The 24,956-nt window shown below is 36.6% G+C and overlaps 1 protein-coding gene across 4 annotated transcripts in view; it reads left to right on the top strand.

Moving 5' to 3' along the window:
- The window catches only part of FAT1 (FAT atypical cadherin 1), a 100,630-nt gene extending 80,505 nt beyond the window's left edge, over positions 1 to 20,125 (top strand). For all 4 annotated transcript variants that reach the window (XM_015285559.4, XM_040699960.2, XM_015285560.4 and 1 more), the window contains exons 17-30: positions 163 to 300; positions 1,141 to 1,284; positions 3,348 to 3,545; positions 7,958 to 8,759; positions 9,575 to 9,706; positions 9,794 to 9,957; positions 10,483 to 10,945; positions 11,434 to 11,587; positions 11,840 to 11,950; positions 12,157 to 12,788; positions 13,040 to 13,177; positions 15,073 to 15,132; positions 17,674 to 17,709; positions 18,647 to 20,125. In XM_015285559.4, coding sequence (XP_015141045.2) covers positions 163 to 300; positions 1,141 to 1,284; positions 3,348 to 3,545; positions 7,958 to 8,759; positions 9,575 to 9,706; positions 9,794 to 9,957; positions 10,483 to 10,945; positions 11,434 to 11,587; positions 11,840 to 11,950; positions 12,157 to 12,788; positions 13,040 to 13,177; positions 15,073 to 15,132; positions 17,674 to 17,709; positions 18,647 to 19,272 — 3,798 coding nt within the window. In that variant the 3' untranslated portion in view covers positions 19,273 to 20,125. The remainder of the gene's footprint in view (positions 1 to 162; positions 301 to 1,140; positions 1,285 to 3,347; positions 3,546 to 7,957; positions 8,760 to 9,574; positions 9,707 to 9,793; positions 9,958 to 10,482; positions 10,946 to 11,433; positions 11,588 to 11,839; positions 11,951 to 12,156; positions 12,789 to 13,039; positions 13,178 to 15,072; positions 15,133 to 17,673; positions 17,710 to 18,646) is intronic.
- Positions 20,126 to 24,956: the final 4,831 nt, after the last annotated feature.

Below are 24,956 nucleotides of genomic sequence, written 5' to 3'. Positions count from 1 at the left end.
TAAATGTTGTTGGTATGTTCCTAATGTAAGACGTTTCTCCTAAGAACTGTGTAATATGGTAGTATATTAGATGAAAATAGCCATATTCATTTACGGGATGTATTGTCTGACAGATGATAGAGTTTGTGTGGACCTTTTTTTAATGACACTAATTTCCCTTAGGTTATGGCAGATGATGCTGATGGACCTTCAAACAACCACATTCACTACACAATTACAGATGGCAATCAGGGAAATCCTTTTACAATTGACCCTTCAAGGGGTGAAATAAAAGTGACTAAGCTTCTGGACCGAGAAAAGGTAAGTTTTCTTTTTTGAGCAGTTGAGATTATCATAGATATTTATTTTTTGTAACTACAATTTTGGGAGTATATTTCTAAACTACCATTTTAAGTGTTCCAAAATTAATATGTATGTCACTCCAAAAGTGATGCCTACTATTTACTTTCATGGAAACTATAACAGATGCAAAGAGCACAATGACACTATTTGGTAGAAGAAAGTCTCACCTGCAAAACACTGCTTTTCAACATGATCACCACTAGCTACACGTGTTTGCCAGTGATGAACAAAAGCCTCCGTGCTGTGCTCATAAAAATTTGCACCAGCAGAGATGACCCACACTCCCTTTTACCACTGCTGAAATGCACCACTCACTGCCTCACTGTGCTCACACCGACCATTTGATCTCCATCAGTGTTCAGCAAACGCTGATGAATGTCAGTGGGTGCCATTTTTTCCTCATGGAGGAATTCAGTTACACGCCTTTGCTTCATACACTCTTTCATTTCTGTTGCATGGCAACAAAATGTAAGGGAATATTGTTGGGAAAGTTTAACGTCTACTGCCATACCACCAACATCCGCCTCTGAAGTCATGGGACAAGGTAATAAAATAAAAGTTATTACTTTTGGAGCAGCCCCTGTACAACTGTGACAATGTGAACATATCTATTTCTGTCAGTACTTTTTGGGACAGGGTAAGAGGGGCATCTGTGGAGAGAGAAAAATGATTAAAGATAAAAAGGCAAGCTTTACTGGAGGTTTGCACTAAAATATTTCTTGAAAAGATGAGTTTATTATTTTTTTTTGTTCCTTAGTAATTGTATGGGTTTTTGTTTTTTTTTTAATTTTTAAATAGATTTCAGGATATACCTTGACAGTTCAAGCTTTAGATAATGGAAGCCCACCTAGACGTAACACTACCACAGTTAACATTGATGTTTCTGATGTAAATGACAATCCTCCAGTATTCTCAAAAGGAAACTATAGCATTATCATCCAGGTAAGCTAGATGCATGCAGTAAAGCTCTATCAATCAAATCAATAATATTATTTGAGTGTTGATTTGTGGCTTGAAAAAATTTTGCAGGATATGATAAACCTACTGTTCCAATTTTATTTTCTATATTGTCATTTTGTAATTAAGGTTGTTAATGAGACTACATACTTGAATAAGCGTGTTAAGAGTTACAAAGTCTATATTGTGTGGTCTATTTATAAACTTACGTTGCAAGTACATTGTATTTTACTTTGTGTATGTGTATATATAATACATAGAATTTGAATTCATATTTACAGTGCTCTTAATATCACACAAGTAGGTTAGAATACATAATAATTTTGCTATTTCTTTTTGATCTTTGAGTTACTTTAGGTACCTGTTACTGTGAAGCAGGTGTTCTGTACTGTGACACATAGTAGGAGTTCATTCCTATTGGCCTCCTCTGGGATCAGAGGCAATTAAAACAGGAGTAGTATTTTTCACGGTGCTACATACCAATCCTTTGACTGATTTTGCACCTTAGTGTGGTAGTAGTGGGGCAGATTCTCAATGGTTGTCAAGTATTTGCCTGATTCAGAGAGCTCTCTACTAAAGCAAAGATAGTAGAGACAGCTTCCGTACTTCTTGCCTTCCTGAATTCAGTAGAGAATGAATGGAAGGGAAAGAAGCAATAATTATTAAGATTGGTAACATAAGTCAGCTCAATTCCTTGGATCCTTTTGCTGTTTCTGGTCCCTGGCCTTGTGCAGTAGGTAAGTGAGTATCGGACAATAATATCTGGTAATCTGTGCCTACCTAAGATACCACTTCTGTTCAGGACCATGTACATGATTTGCAAAGGCACCTTCTCAAAAGAGGGTAAGGTAATTTATTTCTACCCAATATTTAGAGTATACAAATAAGATGTCTTGAATTATTTTTTTTAAAAGCAAAATCTGTATGTTTGTGTGCTGTCAAAGGTATTTTGCTTTCCCCAGTTACAATCTCTTTTGAAGTCAATGTAATTAATGTTGGTAATGTTTCCCTCACTCAGCTAGAAAGGAAGACTTTGTTTTATTGTTCATTCATATCAACCCATCCTAGTATGAGGGACACATAGAAAAAACTAAAGGAGTTGCCCAAAAATGTTGGTCTGCATCTCCTGATATACTGGGAAAGGACAAAAATGGGCAGAAGGCAAATGGAAATGTAATTAGCTAGTATTAAAACCAAATAAATTTAGATGTTGAAATGTAAATATTACTTAAAATTGTGGTCCTTTTCTAGTTTTCTTAAGAAAAAAAAAAAATAGGCTGCCATATCTGATAAAATTAACTTCACAGAATTTCACCTGCTTATTCTCTCAAGAAGAGAGTATCCTTGTTACTGAGAGTTTTGCAACTATATGAATAGCATTTTATTATTACTGTACTTCACAATGACACTTTTTTGGCATTTAGAATTCGTGTATGTATAAAATCTGGTAGATACAGTATAACACATGTTCTGGGAGAGGTGTTCTGAGCTAGAGGTAAGGTTGTGGACATCAGAGGCACAATAAACCTAAGTGTGTAAAGAGTCTGAAACATCATGCCAACTTGAAACTTTATAATACAAGCTTTTAAACTTGGATTTTGTATTTTAAGCAGACAGTGGCTTTATTCATAACAATAACTTGAGACACAAGGGGTGAGATGGAGTAATGTGTTTTTGTAGTCCTTCCACAAAGGCACTGAATTATGTTTGTGGTTGTTTTAGCTGAATTTGAAATCTTCGCTGACTAATCTTCTGTAATTTTAATTCAGACTGAAAGTGGAAAATGTAAAGTTTCAAGGTTAAGCTACCTACAGCAATCTGAGACAGAGCTTTAGAAAACAATCAAAGCCTAAGAATTTTTTTTACTGTTTTTATCATTCTTCACAGAGGGTAGTATTTGTTCTTAAGCAGTTTTGTCATTCTGATTTCACTGATGGTTATTAACTAATTTGACAGTAATTTGGTTTTATTTCTTTTTGTGAAAAATTAATGTCAATATATATGTCCAAGTGCAACAAAACTAATGTGATTGTGTTATGCATTTATAGGAAAATAAACCTGTTGGATTTAGTGTGCTTCAACTGGTGGTGACAGACAAGGATTCTTCTCACAATGGTCCTCCTTTTCTTTTCACCATTCTGAGCGGAAATGAAGAGAACACTTTCCAGGTTAACCATCAAGGAGTACTGACAACAACTGCTGCTCTGAATCGCAAATTGAGGGATCACTTCTTACTACATGTTAAGGTAAGATACACTGCTTCTAGCTGCTTTGTAGTTTAAGAATTAAACTTTCTCCACTTGTACACAAACCACCGCCTGTTACTTGGACTATAATTTGTCTTTCTGTTACAAGATCTTGACATGCTAAGTAGTTATTTGAGGCACGTCCCTTGCATCTTCAGAGCCAGTCTGTTAAGTGGAATTGTACTGCAAATGTAATAGTGAAGTGAACTCACTGTTAGTGTGCAGTGTCGGTGAAATGTAGATAGGGTGAGTGCTTTTGATGAGGCCTTTCATGTGAGTTACATATTTTAGCCTACACATTTTGCTGCACTCTGGCACATCTATCTGGAAAAGCCAGCAGCGGAGAGGTCTCTGGAACCACCTCCTGCTCACTGCAAACTTCTGACCACTTTGATGCCTGAAGTTGTGAGCTGGAATACATTGATACAATGGCAACAGGGATTTTAAAATTTTCATGTTGTGGCAGTACTGACATCTTTCTATAGTACTACATTCTTTTTTCGAGGGCAATTGAAAACATGTAATTTTTTTTTTTTTTAAGTTTGGAAAACCAGGTCAGTTGACCTTTCACATAGCATTCAACCTCACTGTCTGATTCCCATAAGCAGTACTTGCAGGTCTCAGAATTTTGCTGTGGCAAAGAATTCAAAATTGACCCTGGAAGGCTAGGATGTAGGATGTCTGCGTACACTTGCAACAGTTGTGCAGAAGGATGAGGCTATGTCCAAAAATCAGAATTACATTAAAGGAGCGTATAGATAAGTTCTCTAAAATACTTTTTGCACCTTAACATTTGAAAAAAAAAAATCAAACCATTTTTTTTAAATCTTATGCAGTCCTTTTTTGTTCAGTAATAAATTAAGAAACTGTAACCAGGGGACTTAAAATTGATAGGCTAAAATAGTTGGCCTTAATTTGTAAACCTCGTTTCCAGAGGTACGTGTTAAGAAAAGTTCTCACCTTTATTTTAACATGAGTTTATACACCCTTTAAATCATGTAATATTGCACATAATTTCTGAGTAAATGTGTAGAATTACAGCAGTACTGTTTGCTCAAGAGTGTAGTAAATTTTGTCCGCAGTGGGGTAGTAACTGTAGTGTATTTATACAAAGTTGACCTCTTCTCTTAGAGGAAGGAAAAAAAAATTCCCACAGGTACTGTGATTTGTTTCTTGAGTCACTGAAACATGGTATCAGGAGACATGAATATAAGAAGCAGCATAGGTAAAGGCTCCATTGAAGTTTAGTTTAGGATTTAAGAATATAGATTAAAAAGGGGTCAGGGACATAAATCATCCTACTGTCAGTTATTTGCTTCTCAGTAATGATCTGCTAATGATCTGGTGAGACAGTTTAGCCTTCAAGTGAAGGGTCTATTGGCCTTCCTGGGTTGCATGGGTCCAAAACAGCAGTAGAGGTGGGCTTTGTCACACTTACATAATGTGCTTTTCAAATTCTGTACTGTTTTCCTGAAGTCATGTTTTTGTTTAGGGAAGAGAATGTCAAGCAGTATTTTTCCTGTGTGTGCTATTAGTACAATACAAGATTTGTATGTTGTATTTTGTATTTTTCTCTAAATGGTAACTGATTTAGGACATGAAGAAAAGCTTCTCCAAAAGAGAGAGTGGTCAGATGCTGGAACGGGCTGCCCAGGGAGGTGGTGGAGTCACTGCCCCTGGAGGTGTTCAAGAAACATTTAGATGTTGTACTGAGGGACATGGTTTAGTGAGAAATATTGGCAACAGGTGGCCAATTGGACTGGAAGTCTTGGAAGTCATTTCCAACTTTGATGATTCTATGATTTATATGTAATTTGCTTCTAAAGCATATTCCTGTTAATGCACATGGCTGCAATTTTGACTGCTGTGTGGATTGTTAGACTGTCTTAATCCCACTTCATGATTTTAGCTGCACATTTGGCCCTTCCTAATGTGTTTGCCTATTGTTAAATACAAGAGATCAATCTAACACCTTTCTGTTGATGGATTCATGCAATTCTTTTCATTTCCAAGCCACCTAGATGGTAGAATGCCTGTAAGCAGCCTGTCAGTACTTCAGCTTTCTTATCTTTAGCACAGCACTTAATCAGTGTCATTTCTTCTGGGGAATGAATAAAGGGAGAATTTTAATCACACTCAATAGCTAAACAAGCATCTTAAAGCAAGACACTCATCTAGAACAAACACTTTTCAGAGTTTGTACATCAGTGTTAGCCTACACTGTTGTCAAGCTTTTTGTTGTTGTTGTTTTCTGTATTGCCCAATCTCAGTATTTTGTATCTGTCTCATACTTTGATTCAGAAGTTCTTTGCATGGATGCTGGAAATACATCACTGTCTTTCAGTTGCCATTTATCTTCACTTATTTTGATCTTTTTTTTAAAATTGACATAGTGCTATAATTTGCAATTATCTTTTCTTTAGTGAGTCAAGCATGAAGGCATCTAAGACTAGAACTACCATTTCCATATCACAAGCCTTCAGTTTCAGTAACACAGATAAAAATAGATACATGACTTTCTGGGAAAATATTCTTTCCCTTTTCTCTTGAAAGATGTAAAAAAAAAAAAAAATCTTCTCAAGTCTCTAATTTCTGTACTTTCTTCTTGCAGTTCCTATGTTAATAGCTGTGCATGATCCATTGTTGCTTAGTTTCGTTTTTTAACTGATCTTCACTGGCCCTGGCTTTTCTGTAATCACAGCTTTTATTTCTTTCTGAATGGATTGCTGAGGCAGAGCTCTTCTTATGTTACGGGTTTAGTTGAACTCAGGAAACCCTCCCTCTGCCATACACACACAGAAAGAAACCACCATTACTAATAAACTTTCACGAGCCTTTTTTTTTCTCAACACATACATGCCACTCAGATTTGCTTTCCTTTTTTCCAAAGGAAATAGACTACCCATTAACAAATGTCTCATAGCATTAGTGTGTGAAATTTTCAGCTATGAGTCATACGGCCTTTTGTATTGCACTCCTGAAGTCTTTAGTTTAAGACTACAGCAGATTTTTAAGTATCTGCACTATTGAAAGATAGTTTCTCCTGGGGGTCTTCTTTCCTACTTGTTGTCCATTTGTTATAATTTTTCTCACTTGTTTGTTTTAAGTATTTTCGTGTTTTCTCTTGGGCTTTCGTGTTGTAGATAAACTGCCTGCCTTGTCTCGTTTCCAGGCAGAAATCTAGGCAAAACAAAACTTTGCCAACATAAGCTTGCTCCGTCTCTCTGTCTCTCTCCTTATTTGTGCTTGGGTAACTAGAGGTCAAGCTTCTAACCATGCCTTTTGGAATTAATGATAGAAGTATGTAGTTCTATGAGACATACCTAGCCTTTTAAAAATGCTACAATTTTGTACACATATTCAGACAATCTTGTGTTCTGGAGTTATTTTCTTTTGCTTAAATTTGACTGAAATATCAAAAGCAATTCCTCTGCATAGATCTGCAGAGTGTCCCACCAACCTGTAGTCATGGTAAAATTATTGTAACATCTTTTAAACAGTGGAGGATATCTTATATTCTCTGAGCCCTGCATATCCTCTCACATCATATCTTTGTTGTCTTTGCCTTTTTCTTTAGTCTCACTTTCAGTAACTGGGAAAGAGCACTGGGAAAAAGCTAGAAGGGAAACAAGAACTGAGGAATGTAAAGAGAAGGAAGTAAAGAGTATTCCTTTGGGTTTATTATTCTTATAATCATTTTTTTCTGTTCTCTCATTATCCAATGCCCGTGTGTGCTGTTGTCAAAAAAGGATGGAAGATAGGAGACATGGTTTAAAATTGAGCTAGGCTGATTCTGTTAATAACTATAATTTTCTGAAGCAGATATCATCACAGGTTGTTTTTTTTTCTCGCCATGATTACCAATCATGAAAGACAGCATAATTAACTGTAACTTTCTACATGCATTGTTTTTCTTTTGCAGTACTGTTTGGCATACTGTATTTAGATTGCCTTCAAGGCCCATCTCCTAATAAGTGGTGAAACTTGTTAGAAACTTAGAGTCCATGAGTCATTTTGAGTTTGTAATTTGTTTCCATGCTTGCAGTAAAAAAGCTTCAAGCACCATCTGCTGTCTGAAATCAGCTACTGTGCATTTCCTCTGCATTTGCTATAAGTGCTAGTAGGCTTTCTTGCATGTGGAGGTATTAAGAACACCGTATCCTTTTAATCTTGGAAGAAGTGAAAACATGTCTGTGTGTGCGTGCTTTAAAATAAGTTTTCTAAATTTTCAGAATTAAATTCTCATAAACCTGAATTTGCAGTTTTTTAAAGCATTGACCCATAAGAACTTTTGTATGTTTTTGTGTGTGTTTGTAGAAAAATACAGCGCTACTGCATAATATACACCTACCTACAACAGAATTTGATGAGATAAAGCAAAAAAATCTAATTATACCTTTGTCTTCTACTAGGTCACAGATAATGGAAAGCCACCGTTGTCATCTCTGACATATGTTGATATTAGAGTTATTGAGGAAAGCATTTATCCTCCAGCAATTCTGCCCCTAGAAATCTTCATTACAGCCTTTGGCGAAGAATATTCAGGTGGTGTCATTGGAAAAATTCATGCAACTGACCAAGATGTTTATGATACTTTGACTTATAGTCTGGACCCCAAAATGGAATCCATGTTCTCTGTTTCCAGTACTGGAGGCAAACTAATAGCACATAAAAGGTTAGACGTGGGACAATACCTCCTGAATGTCACTGTTACGGATGGAAAATTTACAACTGCAGCTGATATTACTGTGCACATCAAACAAATCACACAAGATTTACTAAATCACAGCATTACAATACGCTTTGCAAACCTTGCTCCTGAAGAATTCATTGGCGATTACTGGCGCAATTTCCAGAGAGCTTTAAGAAACATCTTAGGTGTTAGGAGAAACGACATCCAGATTGTTAGTTTGCAGCCTTCTGATCGTCCTTCAAACCTCGATGTCCTCTTGAATATTGAAAAATCTGGCAGCTCTCAGCATCCAATGAGAATTTTGCTCCACAAGATAAACTCTTCCGTGCCTGACCTAGAGGAGATTCTAGGTGTCCGCATAATTGATGTTTTCCATAAGCTTTGTGCAGGCCTAGACTGCCCTTTGAAATTTTGTGAAGAAAAAGTAACACTGGATGAGAATATCATGTCAACTCACAGCACGGCCAGGCTGAGTTTTGTCACTCCCCGTCATCACAGAGCAGCAGTTTGTCTTTGTAAAGGTAAGGAAAGCAGAAAGGAAAACTGTCCTGTAACCTGCACTGCAAAATGCACCAGATTTTATTTAAAATAAGGAGTAATTCTTCTCTTAAAATGAGATGATGAGACTTTATAAGCTTATGGGAGGGCATTTTTTTTCTACTTATATCTTCATTATCCATTTTATAAAGGAATTTCTTTTCTTTGTTGCTTCTTTTACATTGTGTGAATAATAGCTATTCAGTCTTGTATGCACAGAAATAGGTTACTGCTAAGTACTTGAATATGTCTGGGTTTCTGCTAAGAGAAAGATCTCATACAGCTTCAAAACTTAGCTGTGAATGACAGCTTGAACCAAGAAATTAATACGCATTAAAATAGATAAAAGCATAAAGATTTATAACAAATGATGAATTTGTCTTTCGCTCTTAGGAAAATGAGATGGCTTTTTAAAATCATTAATTAGCACTGCAGGCTGAACTTACATCTGAAATAAATACTTTAAGCCCATTCCTTTTCTGTCTCAAATACACACTCTTCTCCTCTCATGTTTTTTATCTATGTACTTGTGGGGTTTTTTTATGATGTGTGACAGTAGGAGTAAACCTTAAACCACAGCATGATTTTCCAAATTTTATCAGTTGAATTGAGATAACTATGAGCATCAGCCATTGTACACACTATTTGCCTATCATGTCTCATAACTGTTATTCACTTCCTTGTTTTCTGATATTGAGGAGTATCATTTGGGTTGCTATCAGCTTCTGTTCATAAGTGTCCTTTTTCACAAAATACTATTACTGCCAACAGAAGAGAAATAATATATTTCATTTTACAGAAGGGAGATGCCCTGTGGTGAATAGTGCATGTGAAGGAAACCCATGCCCTGAAGGTACTGAATGTATAGGAGATCCAAAGGAGGGAAAATATACCTGTGTTTGCCATGACAGCAAAACCGGACAGTGTCCTGGTAAGAAATTTGCTTTAAAAAATTTCTGCATAAAACCATGTTATTTTCCAGTCCTGTGTTAACGTCATGTTTTTCTGTATCCCTCAGCATCGGTGGGCTCTGCTGTGACATTCAGTGGGAACAGTTATGTGAAATATCGTCTCATGGAAAATGAGAACAAAGAAGAAATGAAGTTGACAATGAGACTTAGAACTTACTCTGCTCATGCAGTTGTTATGTACGCTCGAGGGACAGACTACAGTATCTTAGAGGTACATATCTCCTCTTTACTCATACCAACATTTCTGCAGAGTTGTCATAACAGAGTTGCATTCAAGATTGTTCTTCTAATACATCTTGTGGCCAACCTTTATAGAATCTTTTAGTATGTAAAAATAATCTATTTTCTTCAATGTTTAAAAAAATGAGAAAAAAAGGTTCTACTTGAAATATTAGTTTTAAATTTATTTTCTTGTAATACTCTGTAAATCCATACAGAAAAAGTTTTTAAAACATGAGACATTAGTCACTTAAAACATAAGATACTGCAATCTTTTGATGACAATCTGTGAGTTCTTTACTGTAGGGAAAAAAAAGTACTATATGCATTTTAATTAAAAGGATCATATGAAGTGAATCACAATCACTGTGAATGTTTAAAATACATTGCTAGTAAACTGCCCTTTATGGGCACCACCATCATCTTGTCTCTGTAACAAACAAACTTTTAAGGGGTACCAATATTTTCAACTTTCACTTTTTGCTCTATTTGCTGATGATGTGTCTGTCTTCTATAGATTCATCATGGAAGGCTGCAATATAAATTTGATTGTGGCAGCGGACCTGGCATTGTCTCCGTTCAGAGCATTCAAATTAATGATGGCCAGTGGCATTCAGTATCTCTTGAAGTAGATGGAAATTATGCACGACTTGTTCTGGACAGGGTGCATACAGCATCTGGTACTGCTCCTGGTACGCTTAGGACACTGAACCTAGATAATCATGTGTTTTTTGGTGGTCATATTCGGCAACAAGGTACAAGACATGGGAGGAGTCCTCAGGTTAGCAATGGTTTCAGAGGCTGCATGGATTCTATTGTACTTAATGGACAAGAGCTCCCCTTAAACAGCAAGCCACGAAATTATGCACACATGGAAGAATCTGTCGATGTGACTCCTGGATGCATACTTACTACCACAGAAGGTTGTTCAAGCAACCCATGTCAGAATGGAGGCATCTGCAACGCCCTGTCAAATGGAGGTAAGCTGTTCTGCTAGTTTTTAAAACTGCTTTTCCACTTACCTGCCTTGGAAGGCCCAAACAATTTTGTAAATACTTTTTGCTTTTCCAGAGAGTTGTAGAAGGCTGATTGTTAACCAAGGAGGAAGGCGGTGTCTGCCTGTGTTCTAGACACTCATTTCCTTGGAGTAAGAAGTAGGCAAAACCCATCAAACAGTGAAAGGAATTAATCTTCAGTGTCAATCAACACTGAGGTCCGTTCTCTGAATGCCTACTTTTAGAGCTTTAAAATTTCTGAAAACATTATGTCAAACATGATTTCTGAGAGATAAGTGACAGTTAATCTTCAGTCACATGCCAGAAAACATTTTCATTAGACTTTTCTTCATTTTTCAATAGAATATTTCTATTTCTGTCCTCTCTCTGAACAGGCAGGTGGGCAGGGCAGATTTTTTCTTGAATCCAATAAAGTCATGTGCACCTTTCAAAAAGAATGTATTTGATTTCAGGTTACTACTGCAAGTGTGCTCCATTATTCATGGGAACTCACTGTGATGTAAGTGTCAACCCGTGTGCTTCCAATCCCTGCCTTTATGGAGGTACTTGCATCCCAGTCAGTGATGATTTCATCTGTCAATGCCGAGGACAGTACGCAGGCCAAAGGTATGTTTGTATGGTTTTTTTTGTGCAAATGAACCCCTTACAGCACAGAATATAAATATAGCACCTTCTCTGTTGTTTTTTTTTTTTTAATCTCTTTTCTACTTAAAGTTCACACTTTGAAATCCACTGGAGTTGGTTATTGTCAGCCCCTATATAGCAGCCTTGAATCCCACTATATCTAATACTATTTACACAACTTACAGTGAGACAGTTGCTCTTTTTGTTGTTATTGATCTTTTTCCTCTTTTGAAGGTGCCAGCTGGGTCCATATTGCAAAGACAATCCTTGTAAAAACAGTGGCAAGTGCATCGACAGTTTGGATGGGCCTGTTTGTGAGTGTGAAGCAGGCTTTCGGGGAGAAAGGTGAGTACAGCATTCCACAGAAATGGAAATTTAATCAATATTTAACAGTTCAAGTTGATAGAAATCTGGAATGGTGATAGAATAGCAAGTTACCTGGTAGTGTACATTATTACATAGTAAACGTAGTTAGAATTGTTGAACAAGGAGACTAAAGCAGTGATTACTGATGTAAACTAACCATTGTTTCTCTTCTCTTATTTTGGTAGGTGTCTGACTGATATCGATGAATGCACAGAAAACCCCTGTCTTAATGGTGCCCTTTGTGAAAATACTTACGGTTCATATCACTGCAATTGCAGCCATGGATTTGGAGGAAAGCACTGCACAGACATTGTTCTTAACAAATACGTTTCAACATCTTGGAACATTAGTTTAGCTGAAGTAATTGGAATTATTGTTTTCATCGCTGGAATATTCTTGTTAGTTGGGATTTTTGTTGTTTGCCGCAAAGTGATGAATAGAAAGAAGAAACACCAACCAGAACCTGAAGACAAGCAGCTGGGAGCTACAACAGCTTTCTTGCAACGACCTTATTTTGATGCAAAATTGAATAAGAACATCTATTCTGACGTCCCTCCCCAGGTTCCTGTTCGTCCCATTTCATACACTCCAAGCATTCCAAGCGACTCCAGGAACAATCTTGACAGGAATTCTTTTGAGGGGTCCGCGATCCCTGAGCACCCAGAATTTAGTACTTTTAACCCAGATTCTGTGCATGGCCACCGGAAAGCTGTAGCTGTTTGCAGTGTAGCACCAAACCTGCCACCTCCACCTCCCTCCAACTCTCCTTCAGACAGCGATTCGATACAGAAGCCCAGCTGGGATTTTGACTATGACAGTAAGAAACATTCTTAGTTTTGTTATCTTTTAGTTAAAGGTATGTGTTTGTGGTACAGTTTTACTGTGAGCTCAAAGTCCATCTGTACCTGCTGTGGTAGAAAAAGCAGTAAGATTTTACTAGTGCTTAAGTCTGATCTGGCTTCATACACTGCTAAGTTTTATTAGAAGTGTAGATCTTAAAAAATTTAATTTCTACTGACTGTTCTAATTAAGTCTGTTAATCGCCTCACTTGAAACTTTTTCTTCCAGCTAAAGTAGTAGATCTTGACCCCTGCCTTTCAAAAAAGCCTCTGGATGAAAAGAGCTCCCATCCTTATAGTGCTAGAGAAAGCATGTCTGAAGTCCAGTCTCTTAGCTCCTTCCAGTCTGAATCATGTGATGACAATGGTATGTAAACTCTAATCATTCTGTACTGCTGTTCATTTGTAACATCTCTGCATCTAAATCTGTCTTAGTATCAATAGGCATTACATACATCTAATATATATTAAGTACACAATTTAATATATATTAGTATTTAATACTCAAAGCTGTTAGTGTTTTTTGCCTTACACTTCATGTTAATTACCTACCTTAAAATTACCTATATATTCATTCTAGTATTAGAATATTAATGTGTAAATGCAGCTCAAGGTATTTAACACTATGTTAAAAACACATTCAAATTTAATAATTAGTTATCATCTTATATAAGAATACAGTGGATTTAAAAAACACCTTTGCCTGTGCAACTATAACTTCAGTTTTGACATTCAGCTTTTAGTAAAGCTTTCCGGTGTTACAGTTTCATGTGTTTCCTTCTCTTTTTCTTGCTGCGACCTCAGCTCCCATATGGATCAGATCAGTTCTGAGTGAGAGCAGAGTTTAAGGCATTGCTTGTAAGTTTGACTACTTTAGTAATGAAGGAAGCTACAAAAAAGGAATTTTATTACAGTAGAGCAGTATACTTGGCTTTCACCATGATTAAAATGAATTAATTAAAAAAATTCATACACTGAAAAAAGCCAATATGAAAAAAATATATAAATCTTTTAATCACAATTCTAGTCCTTCAAAATATGATCAGTGTACTTATTTGAGCATTTTATTACCATTATTGATTGGAAGTCTTATTTTTCTGTTACAACAGATGCTTTTATTGTTTGATCTGAATGCATCTGTCTATTCAAAAATATTTCAGACTGATTCGACAAAGACATGGTTGTCTCATAATTTAATTTGCTAAGTTCAGGTGTTTTGACTCTATTCCAATTCCTGCTTTTGTCTCTGTATGATAACAAGAATTTAAAATTTTTTTAGCTTAGGAGTAAAGAACATTCCACTTCTTAACAAGTTAGAGTGGTTTGTTCTGTAATAGAAATCTGTTAATGATTGGTGAAAGTAAAATGGTATGCTTATAGTACTCATCATTTATCAGTAGACTTAATATCAACTTTCAACTTTTTTCTGTGGTATTAAGTGTTGTGCAGTACATGTTCTCCCCTCCCCTTCATCCCATATATTTCATACATGCCTACAGGTATTTCTTGTCATGTATTGATTACTCAGTAATATATCATTCTAAGAGAAATAACTGTAGCATCATAAAGATTGTTCCTTCCTCCTTTTTTGGTAGATTTTGAATTTATCAGTTTGAAATTTTATCCCTGAGCCTTGCAAACAAACTGTATGTGCTTACCTCATCCTACCCTATAAGTCTTTCTCCCTTCCAAAAGTATGCTGGGGAGAGGAAGCTATAACAGATTAATTCATCACTTGTGATTGTTATTTAAAAACCACATCAACAACATCAACCTGATTTTGTCATTCCTACTATCCTTTCATTGCAGTGAAAGATTCTACCCCTCTGTTGAGGGGGAAGAAAACAGCAGTAGGAAGCCTACTCCTTAACGACTCCTTAATTCACCCCACATCAGCATTTATGGGGTGCCTGGGTTTATTGCAATCTAGATGAAGTGTGGTACAAGCACTATACTGAGTAAATGTTAAAACAATAAAAAAATTAAAATAATTTTGTGCTTGTGCAGAATTTTAAGAATAGTTATAACAAGTACCTTGTTACATTCATAAAGAACAAAAGTCAGGTTCAGAGATGTATTTTGTGTGTTACATGCAATTGCTTTCTAGATAGAGTATATATTATATATATATATATCAATAATCTTCATTTTTAAAATAGTAATGGACTACAATTTTACAGTATTTTTGTTTACCTGTGTGCTGTTTAAAATGATACTAACTATAGGTTTGTTTTAATTTGCTCCTTTTATACCTTTTACAAGCTTCCGTAGTGACTGTAATACACCTTGTCAATGCTGTTGTTGACTCGGTGGAAAAAGAAGGTATATACATGTTTTCATATTTATTTACTGCTTTGGCAGAATAATGCACGTTTTTCTTCTAGTAATGTAGCAGATGAGAGTTATAAACTACTATGTACTTACACTTTCTCATAAACATGAGTAAAAAGTATATTTATATAGTATGTGTATTCATATTTTCATGTGTATATGCTGTGTCTACCCTGCAGGCATGTTTCAGTGTGGTTTCTTGGGGAAAAAAGGACTGGCATAAAAAGATATTGGTACTTACTGTTGTCTCACAACATTCACAGTAAAGCTTCTGGCAGGTTGAGACAGCATCAGAGACAATTATGTACACCAAAATAGATGAAAAATCAGCAGCCTATAGTTCCATTTCTTCCCCCATCTACCTTGTTGGCTTTGGCAGAGCAGAACAGGATTAGCCTGATACACTCCTCCCTGGTCTTTTTAGATGAGTTTGTGTAATGAAAATGCTGATCGTAGTGTGCAATTGGGGTGTACAGGCATGCATATCCCTAGCAGCTTAAGTAGTTGGTTACCTCCTGTTCTTACTGAGTATCTAAAAGGCATGTTTGTGTGTGTGTACATATATATATATATATGTATATATATATGTACACACACTTATTTGCACATATCCATTTGTATCTTAGAAGGCGGCAAAATAGCTATTTATTTTCTTCCTAACATTTAAGAAACACTATACAAAATAGTAGTAGTAATAGAAGTACCACTGAGCCTATACAAACGCTAACCTCTCAATAGACTTGAATAGCACTGGAATTTTCAATAGATCTCCACTGCAAGTCTACAGAGGCTACTTCTGAAGCAATACCCACAGCATGTGTTTCTTATTTCTTAATAAAAACAAAATAAACAAGGAAACCTTAGAAGTCCTGCTGAAAACAAGGCCATTTTAAGATCATAAAAATATTTACAGTACCTAAAGATTCTGTTTGGCTTGTTATTTGAAGTACAAGTTCTCTAGTGTATGCAGAGACACGAAAAAGTAGGCAAATGCAAAGACTTCTAATCACAGAAGAATATATCATTAATGTTTACAAATAGATCATAGTCCCCAGTGCTAAAAATAATTGTAATGCACAGTAACTTAGGAAAAACTAAGAGGCTAACCTAGGAAGACTAAGACTAAGATTCCAAGACTAGAGGCAGCAAAAGCAAAGCCTGTCAGAAATATGTAATAACTCAGATTTTCTGAGATCTTAATAGATAAAAATTGAAATTGATGGATTTAGTTCTCAAGACAGTTGGAAATATCATTCATTGTTTTAGTATCACTGTAAGAAAAATGCAGTTATTTTATGCATTGCAAACCATCCAGAAAGGACAGAGATTAAAGATGTCCTGCTCACCTGCTTCTTAATACTTGGAAGTTTCTAGCCTATATAAGCATTCATTCTTTGAAAGCATAGTGGGTAAAGAGTTCTGCTTTGGAGCACCTCAGAATCATGCCAGTTTGAGCAGCAGAGATCCTTGCTCTAGCCTTCAGCAAAGGTCAGGTTCTGGGACAGAGGGTCTTTTCCTCAAGTCTCAAAAAGTATCCTGGAAGCATCAACTGCACAATCTCCTCCTAGGACAGTTGTGGGCCTGTATTCCCTGCACTGCTCCTCAGAGAAGGCTGTAGCTCTGTGCAAACAACAGTGTTGAGTGCAAGAGGAAATAGAGCTCCAGTGTAGCAAAGTATACCTATCTTCATAGGTGACATCAAAGTACAGCAGCAAACTAGAACTTATGTTAAGTCATCTTTTGTACAGTCACCTACCTATTGAGTTAGGTTTTGCACCCAGCTTCCCTACAAAACCAAAGAAAGCTGTCTTTTAAGTAGTCTAGTGGTCAGAACATTCTCCTGGTCAGGAGACCAGAGATATTTGAAGACCTTTCTGAGAAGAGATACAAATACCAATTCTTAGGAGATGATTCTGGGATCAGAATAGACAGGCATCCCTCCTTTCAGACCTGTATAAGGATTTCCTGAGAAAGAAAGGCTTAAAGTTTGCCAGACAGCACAGAACAGTTCTGTGCTAAGCAGGAGTTGTTGGGATTGCTGTACAGCAACAGGTAGATCCCCCTGTGCACAGCCTATGGAAGCTAGATACTAAAGTGAAAGTTCCATCCTCATGTGAGACACTAGGAAGCACAAGTCCTGATACATGTATCCCTGTATCAAAAGCCAGAGGGGTGTGGTGCAAGAAAAGAGTCAGACCAAGTCTTGTTACCTCTTAAGTTCTAAATATGATGAAATGAGAATTTCAACAGACTGTAGACTCCAGATTATGCCATAACAAGACGGTGTCCCAGGTGGGCTTTACATTGACTCAGCAGCAATTCTACAGCTCAAGTCTAATAAAGAAGGATATGAGGGAAAGAAGCCAACTTTAGTACTACTCAATAGATAGGCATATTTACCTAGAGTACACTAAAAACAGATAAAGGTAGCATCTTAGCGACAGTCATTATGTTTGTCTTCATATTGGTGCTAGTATTTGATTCCTAACAACAGATATTTTCTCCTTTTTCTTCTCATTCTGCCAACTAAAGAATCTTTTGCTGTTCCTGACCTCAGCAATTCAAGAGGTGACTTCTGCATGCAGTTCATTGATATGCACCAAAATATTTTTGTTAATACCTGGCTTTAACACAGACTTACTATCAATTGCTTGCTGTGCATTTGTCTGCAGTGATTACTCTTTACTAGATTTGCACCTTATTCCAGTTCTGTATTAATTTTCCTTTTTGGTATTCAGGTTAAAAATATACACACCCGTATGCATATTTTTTTAATTATGTTAGGCTTACACCTGGTTTTCAGCTGAGAAATAAAGCCTTATTCAAGAGAAGGTTGCCATGCATGATTAAGCCTGATTTTGCTGTTTTGTTCTTCTATTCAAGTCTGGAACATCTTTATATGTAGTCAAAGAAGAAGGAATTTTATCAGAGATGTGGAAGCATGGAGAGGTGCCATTTTTTGAGTTACTGTAAAGCTAACACTAAAATTCAGCCAAGTGGTAAAGTCACTTTAAATGGTCTGGATACTTTACCAGTTAGAAATTACTTCTTTCACATAGGAAAAGCAAGGTTTATTTATGCTAAGTATATTCATAGGAAAACTGGGCATCAGTTAGCAAGCCGATTCTAATTACTCAAACAACAACTGATTAAGAATTCAACTGCACCAGGGAAACCATTGGTTATTTGCTGGCCAGTGAACAATTCTATACCATTATGTATTGTAACAGCACATTCCATAGGTGATGTACAGCTCTTCTCATTCTAGGTGAGATGTCTGAGAAAATTTAAAAGTTTAAATGTGAATGATGCAATATCTAATGCATGGCGTAATGTAAAGTTATGCTGAATGTCTTCTGTGGAGCCAGGCACACTGTTCTCCAATTAACAAGTAACATCCTAATCACAGTGACTGCATTATCTTAATACATGCCTTGAATTCTCAGTTCAGTATCTCATCTTCAAGTCAGTCTAACACTTTTTTTTTTTAATTTTCACTTTTCAGGTTATCACTGGGATACATCAGACTGGATGCCAAGTGTTCAACTGCCAGGTATCCAGGAATATCCAAATTATGAAGTGGTTGAGGAGTCAGCTCCCCTCTATACAGATCCAAATGCCATCGACACAGACTATTACCCTGGCGGTTATGACATAGAAAGTGATTTTCCACCTCCACCTGATGACTTCCCTGCACCTGATGAGCTTCCACCATTACCACCAGAATACAGCGACCAGTTTGAGTCAATACAGCCTCCCAGAGACATGCCAGCCGTAGGTAGCTTGGGTTCTTCTACAAGAAGCAGGCAGAGGTTTAACCTTAATCAGTATCTTCCCCATCACTATCCTGCAGACATGTCCGAACCTCAGACCACAACCAGTGGTGCCAATGGCAATTACAGAGAACCTTATGCTCCTTACACATTAGGGTACAATAGAGACTTTGAAGCTCCCACTGTAGACAACATGTCCATGTCTGTGTATGCTTCCACTGCTTCGTGCTCTGATGTGTCAGCATGCTGTGAAATGGAGTCTGAAGTCATGATGAGTGACTATGAGAGTGGAGATGACAGTCATTTTGAAAATGTGAAAATTCCTCCACTCGATTCCCAGCAACATACAGAAGTCTGACACTCACACTCAACAAAGTGCCTGGACTCTTTAACAGACTTAATTCTAGAAAAATTTTCAAAAGCTTTTTCTTTTTCTTTCCCCTCTCTCTCTCTTCCCCCAGCCTCAGTGAATGCTTCTGTTTCAGTGAGCTAAACTGGCATGGTGGCATTGGATCATGCAGTTCATTTCACTAAACCAGCTTATTTCCATTTCCTGACCTACTATAATTGGACAGTTCCAAGAATTCCACTGACTGTGCCATTTTTGAACGTGTTTTTTGTACTTGCATTGTCTATGTTAAAAGAAATCACATACCACTTCTCCATATTAGCATGATGCATATATTTATATAGTTCTAATGAAAATTAATTTCCTCCTACTTTTTGTAAATTTTATGTACAGTTTTGATTTTAATAGTTTTAACTAGATTTTGTAGATATTTTGTGAATTTGTTTTCCACTGAAAATAGTGGTGTTTGTGTGCCATTAAAACTAGCACCCTGAGTTATTATAATCAGGGAATCACTGTATGTATTCCTCCCACAACCAAGGTTTGACATTTCATTATGAGAATTTCAACATATTCACACAATTCCAATTGTACATAGGTTAGGTCTGATATTTTTCTGGGTCAGCTAAATGGAAATGTCTTAAATGGGTTGCTGTATTTTAGAACTGTAAACATTTTTCCCTTCTTGGAAAGTGTGTTGAAGACCCTCTACATACCAGTTTAAAACCAAAACCACCACGACACGGTTTTTATAGTGTCTGTATATTTGTGATCCAATGGTCTTGTAAAGGTTTTTACTGAAGATTACCATTAGCCAGTCTTTCTTACTGACAATAAATTATTAATAAAATACTTTAGCTTTGCTCTGTGTATCTCTGTTATATAACATACAATTGACAAAGCATTCAGTGCAGCATTTTTACATCTATGTTTTGTACTGTTTTAAGTTACTTGCTGCAAGCAACACATTTTTCTCTCCTCAAAAATCAAAATGCAGTTGTTAGAGATGCTCACTAGATGGCAGTATTTGTCTACTTAATGGTGTTTTAAAAAGTAACCGGGCCAGTATGAATAAAGATTGATGGGTATCAAACTTCAGTGGCCTTCTCATAGTTTGCATTTTTCTTTAAACATATATTATGAGCTATTATGTAGCTTACTGAGTAATTTTTCTGAAGTTTCTTATATAAAAGGAGAAAAACATTAAGTTCTTTAAAGTAGTTCCCTCCTCTGAATTTACTTGGGTAGGGATTTTCAGTTCTATTTATTACTTGGCTATGCACTTCCATGCTGAAATCTCTGTGCTGATTTCTGAGTTTGTGTTTTTAAGTTTTTAAGCAATATTTTAACTGCAGTTTCTTGTGTTAAATTTACACTGGATGCAAGTCAAGACAGCATACAGTTTATCTGTAGATTGCCCAGCTATTTTTCTGACTAGAAAAGAACAAAGCCCCTAACACAGTTCTCCAGCTTAAATTTGCTCTGACCATGAGTGAAAGGAGTAAGATCTTTTACTTCCTGCACAAGGAACACTAAAATTCATAGCAAGATACCCTAACGCATCAGTGTGTTCTTTACCACAGCTAGAAATCCTTTCTTCACCTCCATTTTTTCCCTACTGTCTCAGAAAATTCTTCAGCTTGGAAAGGTACAACAGCAGATCCTGTCAGGTACACAACAGCTAAGCCTAGGCCTTTCGCCACTTGAGAGACTATACGATATGGGATTTGCCTTCAGATGTTTGATTATTTCTGCACAAAACAGAACAAGTTACAGCCTGGCAAGCTGTTTCATGGAAACAGATGGATTTCATGACAGTCAAGAGCTCAGCACAACACACCACATCCTCAGTGTTAATTTGTTAATATGCAGGTAAGAATCTCTTAATGTATGTAAAAAAGCTAAAATGAGTGGGCTTAAAACTATGTTCTGTCTTCATCCCCAGTAGCACAGTTTTCTGTACACCAGACTCATTGTTAAAGCATTTTCTTATCTAATAGCTTTAAAACAATCTTACAGAACTGAGTAAAGGGTATAATGCTGTCCATATTAATTTTGATCACTACTTAACCTTCGTAGCTCAAGAAGAAATGGATGTTTAGTTCTGTGGCAGTTCTGTTCCAGGATTTATTATCTGGCTCTTGGTAGAAATGCAACCTCTGAAGTCAGTAAGATGAAAATAGTACACAGGCTTGCATTCTTTCTAATTATGACTCAAAAGATGAAAACCTTACATAACTTTTCTTAAGTTAATGGTTTAGAGCAGAAATACTTGGAAAAGAGATTCTTGAAATTAAGAGGTACGAAGGACAGGAATCAACACTTACTTAACCATGATTTATCAGTAATGAGACAGTTTCCTCAGTACACTGCAAACAGCTCCAAACTTTCTTGCCAAAAATAAACCAAAACAGAAAAACCTTATGTAGAAAAGTGTCATAATAGTCTTTTTTCTCTCTGCAAGGCCAATACTATTAAGCAGTATGAAGCACACAGTTTTGTACTTCACAGCAGAAAAAAAAAAAAGTATCATAGCAGTCACAGAAGCAACAGGCAGTTTCAACTCCACAACAGATTAGCAGCTGGTGTTTAAAGTAAGACCATGTTAAACAAATGCTCCCTTTGTACAAGTGCCAGGAGCTATTATCAGCCAACTCAAGTCCAGTAAACGGAACTGAACCTAATTTCCCAAATAATACTACAACACCACACAAGAAATTTTACCTAAGTCCTAGGAGTCCGAGCTACCATAAAACAATCTCCACCAGTTAGTATCAATGGGATGACAGAATACAGCTGCATATATAATGGATTTATCAGTTCCTCCACTTTCCTGTCCCCAGTGTGCATTTACTGCCACTGGTCTGTTTCTGTGGTGGCTAGTTCAGGAGCATTAAGCAGACTGTTAACCCTAGAAAAGGTTACTCATTTCCTACTAATTAATGTCCTTCAATCGACACCCGTCTAGATCACACGAGTTGCTGCATTAAATAAAGGAAGGCCAAAGAAGGAAAGAAGGAAGCCTTAAAATCTCTTTAAATAGCTGCTATTGAATGCTTTAAACTTTAACACTCTAGCTCCATTCTCACAGGAAGAGAACCTATTGCCAGATGCAGACTGTTTTCTTCCCATGAGCTGATTATAGGGAAGGGGAAAAAAAAAGTGACATGGCACACATTTGAAGCAATGGAGTAAGATGCAGCTTCAAAGGTTTTATGATTGTGTGTGGGAAATCAACATCACTGCAAAATAAACTCTTAAGCAATATATTAATGGTTGTGCAAGTGCCAAATATAGATCAGCTGTCATTTAATAGAACTCCAGAATTATTTTTACTACAGGATCCTTGTATTCCCTACATATCAAATGCCACAAGGAATATCTGTAATACTCATAAAAGATGAGTCTAGAATATGTAAGCACAGTCTTGAACACACCTGCAGTACCTGAGTGCTGACAAAAAGAATCTATTTTCTAGAAATAGAAATTGCCTCTTCCAGACTCTTCACCGTTGCACCATACAAAGTTCACACTTTCTCTTCAGAAACTACTAGTCAAAGTTTCTGTTAGTTCACAAGCTAGTTTGTTCACAAACAAACCAATGAAATACAGACAAGATAAATGTGAAGGTTAGACTACATGATTTCTAGAGGTTGTTTCCAACCTCAGATGTTTTGTGATTCTGTGGCAATTCCAGATTCCTATCTTATAACAGCATAAGACAAGCTCACTGTAGTTTTGTTGGTTTTTTTCCACGTAAAGATAAATAAAATCTTGCAACTTTTGAGGAGTTGGCACACCCATAATAAAGTCTTACAACAATATCCTGCATTCTCTTTTCTATGCTGAAAAATACCACCTCACTCAGCCTCTCCTCACACAAAAGTTTCCAGTCCCTTGATGATCTTACTAGCCCTTTGCTGGACTCTCTCCAGTTAAGTCTTTCTTGTACAGGGGAATAAAAACTCACTACCATATTCTCCTATTTATTTTATTAAAAACACATAGGAGCTTGTAGAATTTAAAGTTTCATTGATAAGATTTGGGTCAAAGTTAGTACTGTTCTGTCCAATTTGTATTTTATTTGGACTGTAGGAAGCATTATAACTTTGCCTTAGAGCACAGAATGAACATAAATTCTACCTGATGAACAGTATGAGGTAAAAAACAAAAACAAAACCAAAAGAAACAGACAATCCTGTAAGACTTCTCTCAGGGAGGATGGGGTTCAGGTCCCTCCTCCAAGGATATTTCATACTAAAATGGAACTGAGAAAATAAACTCAGATTGGCCTCCAGCCTCTGCTCTGCCCATTGCCTCCATGCAACGGGTGCTGCCCAAGTTGTCCCAAGGAGAACTCCTGCACTGTAGGAAAAGATACAAATCTAATCAGCTGAATCCAAGAACAATACCAAATCGGGATGATTGCCTGGCTGAAGTAGTTAAGGTCTCTACACAGTCTTTGTGCTTCATGGCAAAGCTCTGTACTCCACACACAAGGGGCAAACAGTTGAGAATTAGGTTCCTCAGTTACTTTTCATCTGTTGCCAATTTTTAGGATTCCTAGCTACTACAAGTCCTCATAAAAGAAAACATTAATAAGATTCATTAATCCAAACACACTGAAATAGCCATCATTTTTGGCAGCATTACTCCTTTCACAGCCAGGATAACAGAATTGTTGGGGTTGGGAGGGACCTCTACAGATCATCAAGTCCAACCCCCAACCAGGGTTGGGATGTGACAAAAAAAAAAAAGAATTAGAGAAGCACAGGATAGTATGTGGGATTATACAGCAAAGCAGGAAAGCAAGCTCTTCACCTGGTTCTCAGAGACAAAAATCTACAAGAAGGCTTATTAGACTGTTTTCATCACTCACACAAGATAAATAAATGTCTGATCTCACTGATAACTAAAATCTTTCTGGTTACCAATGCCCAATACACATTTGCTGTATCTGATCCATGAAAGCATTATAATATCACAAATTTAATAAACCTCTTCACAGAAAAAAAAAAAACAATCTGGCCTTTGTAGCAATCATAGAGGAGTTAAGACTGTCAGTAAGAATATGAGATTACAAACATTATAGCAAGAGCCTTTGTTTAATGAGTTACCAAAGCTGAACCATATTTCACAAAAGGCCATTTCGAGCTTTTTTTTTTTTTTTTTTTTTGCAGATCACTTCTCAGTTTCTTCATATTTCCTTGTATTTCCTTGTATATTTGGAGAAAAAGCTCTCACGGTAAGAAAGAGCACTGACAGGCCCAATTAATAATGGTATGATTCATTCACATAATCCCCAGAGTACCAATCTGAAATCCCTCTCAGAGTTTGCATTTAACTTTGAAGAAACACAGAAGGAAAGACCGCATTGCATCAGAAAGTTTTGGTTTTCTAATTTCATATTTTTCTGGATAACTTTAAGCACAGAGTCACTTCCAGCATAAGATTTCAAATTTGTCTAATTCAAACCACGAATATCATCTGATGGCCATAAAGATAACAGGACATTCTGCTTTGAGTTTCACTAGAGGAAAAAGACTTCAGATCTCTAAGAAAATGGTGAAAGTTATAATTAGCCTTGTGAGTGCAGTTTGGCTTTATGGATTAAGATTTCTTTGTTTTAAAACCAAACCCTACTCTATCCCATTGAAATTCCATAACTCTCACCTGCAAAAACTCAGTGTAAC

Source organism: Gallus gallus, chromosome 4, assembly GCF_016699485.2.
Source record: "Gallus gallus isolate bGalGal1 chromosome 4, bGalGal1.mat.broiler.GRCg7b, whole genome shotgun sequence".
Lineage (NCBI taxonomy): Eukaryota > Metazoa > Chordata > Aves > Galliformes > Phasianidae > Gallus > Gallus gallus.
Note: the sequence above shows the minus strand (reverse complement) of the source record. Positions and strands in the feature narration are given on the sequence as shown.